The 11,003-nt window shown below is 45.9% G+C and overlaps 1 protein-coding gene across 1 annotated transcript; it reads left to right on the top strand.

Annotated features, from left to right (window-relative positions):
- The first annotated feature begins 395 nt into the window (after positions 1–395).
- LOC124648851 (ankyrin-1-like) lies at positions 396–10,789 on the top strand. The gene is made up of 10 exons (XM_047188543.1): positions 396–564; positions 676–813; positions 1,189–1,331; positions 2,578–2,664; positions 2,783–2,905; positions 3,854–4,006; positions 4,524–4,625; positions 9,780–9,956; positions 10,045–10,124; positions 10,482–10,789. The coding sequence occupies exons 1-10, from the start codon at positions 396–398 to the stop codon at positions 10,567–10,569; spliced, it is 1,260 nt and encodes a 419-aa protein (XP_047044499.1). The 3' UTR covers positions 10,570–10,789.
- The last annotated feature ends 214 nt before the right edge of the window (positions 10,790–11,003 follow it).

Here is an 11,003-nt window from a genome sequence, read left to right as displayed (position 1 = left end):
TCCACTTCCACTTCCACTCCCCAGTCCCCATCTCCCTCTCCACTCCGGCAAAGCCCTCCTGCTTCCCGGTTTCAAACCCCAAAACCTACCAACTTGCCCCCATTCTGCCGCCATGACACGCCCCAGCCACGATTTCGCCTACGGTAAGCGCCTCCCGCCCTCCCCTCCCCTCCGCCGCCCAGAACCCTAACCGTGACTCACTTGGCCGGCTCCTCCTCTTCCTGCAGCTGACGGGACGCCACAGATGCAGCTCCTCAGCGCGGCGACCGCGGGCGACCTCGCCCTCCTCGAGCGTACGATTCTGCCCCTCTCCTCGTTCTGGAAGTGGTGTGCGCCGGCCCTGATTTTTTCCACATTTGATTTGGGGGGCGATCGACACGTACGTACGCGCAGGAATGGCGAGGAAGCTCGACGGTGGTCGCGGCCGCCTCGCGGAGGCGGTGGAGGCCGTTAAAGATCACGGTGCCGGGGCGCTACACCTGGCCGCCGAGGGCAAGAGGGCGGAAGTGTGCGAGTACCTGGTCGAGGATGTCCGGGTGGATGTGGATGCCCTTGACATATGTGGTGTGTCTGCTCTCTCAATCTTTTTAGCATGCTAGAAAGTCTGAATATATGCATATAAAACTTCATGTGTTTGTTCTGATGTAAATCTTCCCCTTTTCCTGTTCTTGACAGGTAGAACACCTCTGGTTTGGGCAATCATTGGTAAAGGTGTGCATGTGGATATTGTCAGGTATCTTCTTGATCACGGTGCCAATCCAGATAATGTTGACATAACAGGGCTTACCCCTCTCCATGAGGCCGCCAAAATAGGTAAATCTCTACCATCTCTCTCTCTCTCTCTCTCTCTCTCTCTCTCTCTTAGTCGGTTACTCCTATGCATTACACTGTCACAATTACTTTCATCAACATATCTTCAAGTGATGAATGTTGTAAATTTTTATATACTGTGGGGTCTCCATTTGGGGGATGAAGAGAGACTAACAGGATTGCAATTGTCGGAGATGTATTTCTGTACCTGTGCTAATAGAGCAGAAAATACAAATATATATTTTCTTTGCACATTTCAAGGTCAGAAATTCTTCATATGTGCACGGCCCACTTTGCGCGTGACTGAAATGGACTGTAGACGAGTTGCTAATGAAAAGAATTTTATGCATATATTTACATTCCAAACATATGATTCAGGGCACTGTGAAGTAGTAGAACTCTTGCTCTCGAGAGGCGCTTTTGTCGATCCGTTTTCTACTGATCATGGAACACCGTTGCATGTTGCTTCTAAACATAAGCAGGATGGCGCTATGAAGACTTTGTTGGCTCACCATGCAGATGTAAGTTCCATTGTATGTTTCTTATAGTTGTATTTGATAATCTTTGGCCGTATGCTTTTTCCAATTTACTTTTAGTTGAATCTTTAGAGTAAGATTTGTTAGTTTGATTGTTGTTTGGTCGGGAATTAGGTTAACATTCTCCTTTTACTCATTAATTGAATGTGCAATCATGTCCTATCAATTCTTTAGGTGATGCTGAAAAACTAGTTTCAGTGCACAAGCTGTTCTGCGGTAAGCAGAGTGTCGTGGGCTCTTCCTATGAATTATATGCTTCTTGTGTACCACATAGTTTCACCATGTAAGGTTGAGAAGGATTATTGTATATCACATTCAATGGATAGACCTCCACTCATTTGTTACTTCCATTGAAGTTTTATGTCTCCACCTTTATATTCTGTCAATATGTCAAATTTTCAAGATCAAAGTTCGCATCTGCTAAACCACTAATATTTTGACACAATTTCTCTATGTGGACTGCTTGCCCTGACAAGAAGTAGCTTACTTGGTCTGTAATAAAGACAGACCTTCTGTATTTTTGGAATCCTGATATTTCGTATATGTCAACTAAAAATTTCCCACCCAAATAGTCATACTTACCGCCGCTAAGAGTAGTAGAAGTTGAACTTGTATGTGATGGGAGATGCACACAAATTTGGTTGCAAACAAGATACCCCACTTGATCAAACTTTTCTACACTTAAAGCCCACATTACCCAGATTCTAAACTTGTTCAGTTGTTCTGGTGTACGGTTTGCCCAAGCACAACTGTCAAGGTCACCATGTATTCCTTGGGCCTGTCTCTTCAGATGTAATGGCCCAAAATATGGACACCGGCTATTCAAGCAGGGCATAAGCCTTAGTTGTTATCTTTCTTTGTTGGTTGCCATATAGATTTAAAAACTAATAGTGAAGAACTGACTAGTGATGCGCTGAATGCTTCACTACCAAAATATTGTCATGTTGAATTTTTGATGATGTGCATTTTCCTCATCTCTTTTTTGCAATGCCAATGCTGCACCAACCGTCGTCTTTTTTTTATTCACGAAAGTTCATTGTCACAGTGACATGGTTCCATTTTTTTGTGAATATGTGTATTATTTGTTACTCCATCCGTTCCTTTTTATAAGACGTTTTGACAAGCCAATTAATCTTGCCAAAACCTCTTATAAAAAGGAACAGAGGTTTTATTTATGTATCTCATATTTGCCATTAATTTTGTGAGCTAACTGCTTTGCTTCTCTTCTTAGGTTAACAAGGTTCTAGACAATTTCAGTTCACCTCTCATGATTGCTATCTATAGTCGCTCAGTGAAATGTGTGAACCTACTGCTAGAGGTACCGCTCCATCTTATGGGTTTAGCTGAAAATGTATCACAGTTTAGAGAAGATGTGGACAGATAAATTGTGACACATATTACTTAGAGGAACCATGTACGATTCTGTTATATGCTAGGCTGGTGCGGATGTGAAGGGTATGCGTACTATGACCCCCTTGCTAGCTGCTGTAACAAATGGCCTATCTGGCGTCCTGAAGCCCCTATTGGCTGCTGGTGCAGATCCTAATGTTCGAAATGAAGTAAGCTTTGTGTTCTACCGGTGCATATTTTAATCACTCCATGGTTGGTTGTCTACACATGTGGGAGTAACATTAAATAACTAAATATTGTTCATACTTAAACTTTGGTAATTTGTGTCCCATAGGCAGTCATACCTAACTGATAGTTAACTCGGGTTAGGTGCACTAATATAAACTCAGTGATGAAAACTTTTAATACTACAATTTGTCTCCTTCTGATATATTTTGTCAGGTGTAACCTACTAACCTTTTCATTTCATGAAGATCAATCTTTTGGGACGAAAACATATCAAAATTCTTAATAAAAGCTATAATTTTCAAAGAAATAGTTTTGGTTGATTTATCCTGCCAATTTTAAATGCCTTTTCTTTCCTTGTAATTTGTGATATGACAAGACGTGTTAGTTTGCAGTCTGTCAAATATTATGTCTTGTATATAATACCTAGGCACAACAAGTTGGTGTAGGATAGAGATGAAGCCCAACAAAAACCACATGAACCAAAAGACATAAAAAGGTTATATAGCACCAGTAATAAAAATACTAATCCCTCTGATCCATAAAAAGTGTCGGGATAACTTTTGTATCAAATCCCCGACACTTATTATGGATCGGAGGGAGTAGTGAAATTGATAGTGGTTAAAAGTTATTTAGGAACTTGCTGCCTGTTTTTTAAATAATGGATGAGTTAATCTCCTGGCCTCTTCATCTAGGATGCACACAACCAATAGTTTATGACAAAAGGGACTTGCTGGATTATTTTGAGACATGTGCACTGCCTTATGGTCTATGGATAAGGACAAACTCATATTATGACCTAACTGTTTGACATGAATGGAGTAATATTGGCCAAATTCTTGTCTATACACATTTCATGTTGCTGGATTTTACTGTCAAAATATTTCTCATACAAATACATTGGTGAGATTCTTAAGTCTTTTTTTGAACAGTTTGGTCACTTGCCAATACAACTCGCGGCACACTTTGGTACACGCAAAGATGTTGAGATCCTGTTTGAAGTTACTTCTTCTCGTATTCCAGCTGTACATGATTGGAGTGTTGATGGAATAATTAGTTATATAAAGTCAGAGCCAAAGTTGGAGGTATGGGCAAGAACAAGATTGTCATATTACAACATATTTACCTATGTGCAGTTTTCTTAAGTAAATTTTTGAATGAGGCTGTAGGCAAGAAACTTAATATTTACTTTCTCTTATTTTGAAAGACTGCTGTTTTCGAGAATTCTCGTTTTGACACTGTTGAATTAAAAACTTTCATCTTTTACACTAGATGGCATTCCATGTTTTTGGTGTTTAATTAAAAATTGTGATGCACCATAATTTTCATGAAGGAAAGAAATAAGAAAGCAAAGATGGATACGATGAGATCCTGTGGGGCAGGTCAGAGTATGACAAATGTAATCGCTCAACTGAGCTTGGGGGTTTGGGGTTAATGTGGTGTCTAAATTTCTTCTTGTTTATATTAAGTCAGTAACATGCATTCATACTAAATAAATGAAATTATACATTTTAAATATGAGGATATTTCTATTCTGTTTAAGTTCTTTGCAGATAAATGCCCGCAATCACGAGGTTGTTTAATTTTTATTTAAAATTTCAGGATAACCCTTTGTCTAAAATGTCAGTAGCTAAGTTGAAGGAAGAAGGAGACAAAGCTTTGCGTAAAGAGGATTATGATTCGGCAGTAGAATTCTATACCATGGTATGCAATTGCACTATTAGTGCTCCTGAACTTAATTTCCGTAGTCTTCTTAATGTTGTATTTCTCGATATAAGGAGAGGAGTGCAAGTATGAACAACTAATGGTATTGCATAGCCCAAGTGTATCACAAAGCTCATGGACCAAAACCATGGCCGAGAGTGTATAGGCACTTTTGCTTTGCAGTATTCACGCTTGTATGTTATGGATTCATGGTGCCTTGTTAATGCCAGCACAGATTAGCCGATAGGCGTGCACAATGGAGTTGCTTTTGAGCATGTCATCCCTGTAGTTATTACCCGCCTTGTAAGACTTTCATATTGACATCACCGAGCAGTGTTACCTTCACAGTGGGCCTGATAGCACCACTAGGGAACTAATGAGCATTTGGGTTCCTGAGACAATCCTACACTTGTTACGTCCCTGTGCTTATCACCCTAATTCGACTAAGACGGTCCTTCATTGAGACCATGGTGTATCATTATCATTGTTTTCATCACAGTGGTTTTGGTTTGTAAATTGGGTGGTGTGGGCTTTGTTTGTTAATCTAGGTTAGGTACAAAGAATAGAGCATAAATGAAAAATAGTATACTATGTGGTAGATCATTTAGAATGAGGAAATAACGAAAATGACTATCCTGGCATTTCTTCATGGTTACACTGCCGATTATCACAACATATCTTAATTTTTATATTTGCTTCTTTATGCCTCTGCCGTACAAAATCTTAATTTATTTTCAGTATACTACATCACCACTTATTTGTTTCGGGTGTATCTCCAAATCTTTGCTTGTATGTTAGAGAATCTCCAGCCGTCTCCCCGACGAGGCCCCCGGCGGCCCTTTTTTTCATCCGGACGGCGTTATTCGGCCCAGCCGCGCCCCCGGCTCCTCGTTTTCCCCTGGATTTGGCCTTTAATCCATCCGGAGAGCCCAGACCATCTCCGCCCCCGGGGTGCGCTCGGGGACTCTGGACGTGAGAAAAGCGGGGACGGGCCTGCTCTGTCGGCGAGAGAACAGACGAACCCCCCCACTTTCTCGTCGCAAATCCCCCTCCCCTCTCGTTGTCTGTCGCCGCCGACACCACCCCTCGCCAATATGCCGACCGGTTGCCTGGACTCCGCCATCCCTCCACCCAGCAGCCTATATTCCGCCGTCCGTCGTGCCCTCTGCCTATATTCTGCCGTCGGGCAACTCCCTCGCGTCGCGCCTCGTCGACACGCCCGACAGGTGTTCGTCCACTTCCTGGCCGGACATGGACTCCGACGAGGAGGAGGAGCGGATGTTCGCTGAGCTTTCTGAAGAAGAGATGGCAGCCGCCGCCCAAGACGAGGAGCACATGTTGATCCTAGCTTGCCTGTCCGGCTTGTAAGCCGAGAAGGCCATTGGTCGTCGTGGTGGGTCGGCACCAGGTTGTCGGAAGTGCAAGCCAAGGCAGCGAATGGAGGGCTATCGCATGCTCTACGCCGACTACTTCGCCGACAATCCATTGCACGGTGTTTTTAGGTGTCGTTTCAGGATGAGTCGGAAGCTCTTCCTGAGAATTGTGTATGCCCTTCGAGAGCACGACTCCTATTTCAGATGCAAGTTGGATTGCACCGGCATGGCAGAGTTTTCCGCCCTCCAAAAGTGCACGGTGGCTATGCGGATCGTCGGCATATGGAGCTCCTGGTGATTCTGCCGATGACTATCTTCGGATGGCGGAGTCCACCGCCCTTGATTGTTTCTACCGGTTGGCGGTGATAGCAGTGTTCGGGGACATCTACTTGAGATCACCCACTGTTGCTAAGATCCTCGCTTTCAATGAAGCTCGAGGATTTCCAGGGATGCTTGGAAGCATTGACTGCATGCATTGGGAATGGAAGAACTGTCGGTTATGTACAAGGTTCACAAAAAAGGCTGCACTGAGGCAGTGGCTACCCATGATCTCTGGATTTGGCACTCGGGATCCAACAACGACATCAATGTCTTGCAGTGCTTGCCGATCTTCTCCAAGCTTGTTGAGGGTCATGCTCCCCCGGTTAACTTTGTGATCAATGGCCGACAGTACAACAAGGGATACTATCTTGCAGACGGTATCTATCCAAAGTGGGCAACATTTGTGAAGACTATCCTCAAGCCCCGTCCTCCCGAAGGAGGTGGAGTTTGTCAAGGAACAAGAAGATTGCTGAAAGGACGTCGAGCGTGCATTTGGTGTCCTCCAGTAGAGATTTTCTGTAGTCCGATTCCCCGCTTTGACTTGGTCCAAAGATCAGATGTGGGAGGTGATGAACTGTTGTGTATGCTTACACAACATGATTATTGAGAATGAGCGAAAGTATCCGGTTCCTCTGAGCGAACAAGCTGCACCATATGACGAGAGCCTCTTGCACAGCCTAATCACCAGGTGCCGGCATCGTGGGTTGCGTTCATCGCTATGCGTCAAGAGATTCGAGACTCCACAATGCATCAACTGCTGCAGGATGATCTGGTGGAGCACATATGGAGGCTTCGAGGCAACACCAACTAGTTTCCATTTGATTTGTTTGAAAACTTGTCAAATTATTTGCTTGCTTTGTTGAACTGTAACATTTATTTGTAAAAATAAGCCAAATGGTTGCAAAATTTGTCAAATTTGCCGAACTGTAAAACGTTTAACTTTGTGAAAAACGCCGATCACCGGGCGTCTACCTGGGGAGACGGCTGGAACTTCGGCGCTCCCCACGCCAAACTTTCATCCAATCCGGCGCTATTTACCGCCGGATTTGGCCGTGGGGAGCGCCAACGGCTGGAGTTGCTCTTAGGGTGTCAAGGTTTTAGCTTTACCTTTTAAATGTAGATGTGTGCACAGACTCATTAACCAAGGTAGACCCATGTACATGTGCGTATGTATACGTAGTTACATTTTCGCGAAAACGCAAAAGACTTGCGTTTCGATGCATTGATAGATAGGAAAAAGGTTATATGTACAAGTCCATGAAGGGACCAACACCCCGCACTACAACTCGACCCAAGAAAGAGGACCTAGCCTAGGGGATGATCTGGCGGACGCCTCGGGCCCCCGCGCTCGCCCACTGTTGCGCCTCGGTCTTGATGTCGTTGAGCAGGGAAGGCACCGAGGGTTGTGCGTTATCAAAGATCGCAGCATTCCGGTGCTTCCGCATCCACCACGCCGTGAGCATGATTACCGACGATGTACCTTTGCGCAATCGGCAGGGAGCGGTCCGCACCGCTTGCGACCACCACTCCACGAAGTCCCCCTCCGAGTCCGGAGGCCCTGCGGTAGATCGGATCCACGAGAGGACCTCGAACCAGATCGTCGTGGAGAATGAGCATCCGGTGAGTAGATGCGCCATAGTCTCCTCGGATTGGTCACACAGCGGGCATCTGGGCGCATGTGGTAGACCACGACGCGCCAGCCTCTCACCCGTCCAACACTTGTCCAGACAGGCCAGCCATAAAAAGAATTTCACCCTAGGAGGCGCCCAGGATCTCCAGTTCAGCTCCCATGATGCTGAGGTGATCCCCCCTGAAAGAGGGCCTCATAGCAAGAATGGGATGTGTACTGGCCGTCCGTCGTCCACAACCAGGCCACCGCGTCTTGCTCCTCCGAGAGCTGGACATCCCTCAGTCTGACCCATAGTTGCACATATTGCCATAGTGCTAGGGGACTCGGTGCTCCAGCTATGTCGGGGATCCAAGCGCGGTCTACCGGTGCTCGACGCACCGTACGCACCTTCTCGCGCCGCTTAGGAACTAGCGCGAACACCTCCGGCGCCATCTCCTTGATGGACCTGCCGTCCAGCCCATCGATCCTCCCGTAAAAGCGCGGACTCCCCATTACCCAGAATCATCGAGGTGGAAGCCGCGAAGATGTCCAGCTCCGCCTTCGAGAACTGCATGTCCAGCCCGCGCCATGGCCGTTGGGGGTCCGTGCGCATCCTCCATAGCCAATGCACCCTAAGGCTTATGGCCATCCGTGCAAGGTCGGGGATCCCCAACCCCCCCAGGTTAAGCGGCCGGCACACCCTTGCCCAGTTCACGTGGCAATGACCTCCATTGGCCTCTCGCCCGGCCCACCTGGAGGAACCCTCGCAGGATCTTGTTGATCTGTTTGAGGGTCTTCTTGTTCGAGGCCGCACCATAAGCTGGTGCAGCGGGATTGCCGCGAGCACCGCTCGGATCAGCGTCAAACGTCCAGCTTGCGGCATCATGGATGCCCGCCATGTCGGCAATTTGTCAGCTAGCCTGTCCAACAGCGGCTGGAAAGTCTCGGCCGACAGCCGCCTAATGGACAGGGGAATGCCCAAGTACTTCACCGGGAACGGCGCTAGCTGGCACTCCATGTGCCCCGCCGCAGCCACAACAACCTCATCCGAGCAAGCAATAGGAGACACCGAGCACTTAGCGAAGTTGGTGCGTAGACCGGAGGCTTGCCCAAAAAGCTCCAGGATCCCGCGGACCGCACCCAACTTTGCCTCATCCGGGTGACAGAAGATCACCACATCATCCGCATATAGCGATACCGAGGTCGCCAGGTCCCGTCGCGCCAACCGTCGCAGCATACCCAGCTCAGCTGCCTTGGCGAGCACCTTGTTGAGCGAGTTCATCACTAGGACAAACAACGACGGCGACAGGGGGTCCCTGTCTCAGTCCATGAGGAATCCCCAGGATACTGAGTCGAAAGCCCGAGCAATGTCCAGCTTCAACATCACCCTCGGCTCCTTCCCTCTATGTAGGAAACGAGCTGTCTGCTGTACCAACATGAAGTTGTCATGGATGCACCTTTTGCGAATGAAGGCGCATTGGTTGCGATCCACCAGCGACTCCATCCGGGGTGCCAGCCTAGTGGCCAAAGTTTTCGCCACCAGCTTGGCAAAGATATGAATCAGACTTATCGGCCTGTAGTCGCCTAGCGCCATGGGTATACGTAGTTACATACCATGCGTTGATGAAGAAGAGGCACAGTTGCGAACAGAGAAATTCCTCACTTATTGACATATGCATTAATAGCCTCCATACGTGTTTTATCTCGCCATTCATGACATAAGCTTTTCTCTTTGTTTGTTTGGTACTATGTATTTGTCATTCATTTACTTACCAAGTCTTTGTCCTAGAAATCTGAGAATTATATGCAGATTTATCAGAAAATGTTGTTCGTTTTCTTTGTTGGGTGTAGGCTATGGTTGTTGATCCTGAAAATGTTGATTCAACCTTGATTGGCAATAGGGGTTTTTGCCGGCTTAACCTGGGCAATGGAGAGGGTGCTTTAAATGATGCCCATCTTTGCAGGACAATGCGACCTGACTGTGAAGATTCATGCTGGCTGCAGGGCTACTCATATGTGCAACTAAAGGTGATACAGAATCACGATTTAGTACCTGTTTAAATCTTGCAGATAAACCTTTTTGACGATCCACTCAACTCTATATCTTCATTCTTAGGAGTACGAAAAGGCATGTGATTCATTTCTTGATGGTCTCAAATTGAAGCCAAGATTTGTTGGAATTGAGAAGGCGTTAAGGTAGCCTACTTGATCAACTTTAGCTGCATGCTTTACTTAAAGTCTAGTTTGCTGTGATGTACAGTACTCCTAATAGTATGGTAATGTATAGACAATTATGTAGTGCGTCGAAACTGTACAAAAGCAATCAAATAAATGGACTTGTATTTTTACCTTCAAAATGAGTACGATATTTTGTCTTTGTTCGGTACACATATGGATATTATCATATATTTCCATGAAATTATGTTTACTACATCAATAATATGGCTAAAGTTTGTGTTTCATTTGCTTGTTTGGCCTATTTCCACAAGACGGGCCATGAATAACTGCTCGAAATTCAGATGCTTTGCTGATCATATTATCTGGAACGTGCAGGCAAGCTCTGAGATTACTGAAGGAATCTCACGCTGACAAGAAGAACGGCTTAGAAGGACAATATCGTGAAGCACATCTTTTCCTTTGAAGAGGGCAGTTTGAGTAACAAGTCACGTCGTGACTCTTTTGACAAGTTGCTTGCTGCGTGCTGAAGGTGAAGAACGTGGTGCTTGATGCCCTGTTGGACTAGGTTCTTTTTGTGTCTGCGGCTGCAACCCTGAAAGCCTGAACATTCTGTCGTCATATGCATATTGGCTGCGTAGTGCTACAAAGTAGAAACTGTTGTTAATATCTATCTTTAACCATGTGATTGATGTCTCGCTCTCAGGTGACATGGTGATGATTCAGCTGGGTATCAGTAGATTTCGCCCTCTGTGTTGCTTTTGTTTTCTTCCAAACAGATCTAGGTATGCTTTTTTTTTTTGGGTGGGATGATCGAAATCAGTGGATTCTGGATATCAGAGCAGCACCAACAGTACAGGCGATCTCTGAATTTGTCCAACTATGGCTTCTGAATTTGTG

This window comes from Lolium rigidum, chromosome 4, assembly GCF_022539505.1.
Source record: "Lolium rigidum isolate FL_2022 chromosome 4, APGP_CSIRO_Lrig_0.1, whole genome shotgun sequence".
Classification (NCBI taxonomy): domain Eukaryota; kingdom Viridiplantae; phylum Streptophyta; class Magnoliopsida; order Poales; family Poaceae; genus Lolium; species Lolium rigidum.
Note: the sequence above shows the minus strand (reverse complement) of the source record. Positions and strands in the feature narration are given on the sequence as shown.

What these genes read in the sequence shown, in the direction of transcription:
- LOC124648851 (XM_047188543.1), top strand. Translation starts at nt 396, where the DNA reads ATGGCGAGGAAGCTCGACGGTGGTCGCGGCCGCCTCGCGGAGGCGGTG. An exon ending in GGATGCCCTTGACATATGTG is followed by an intron (nt 565 to 675) that starts GTGTGTCTGCTC and finishes TGTTCTTGACAG; the next exon opens with GTAGAACACCTCTGGTTTGG. An exon ending in GTGTGAACCTACTGCTAGAG is followed by an intron (nt 2,665 to 2,782) that starts GTACCGCTCCAT and finishes GTTATATGCTAG; the next exon opens with GCTGGTGCGGATGTGAAGGG.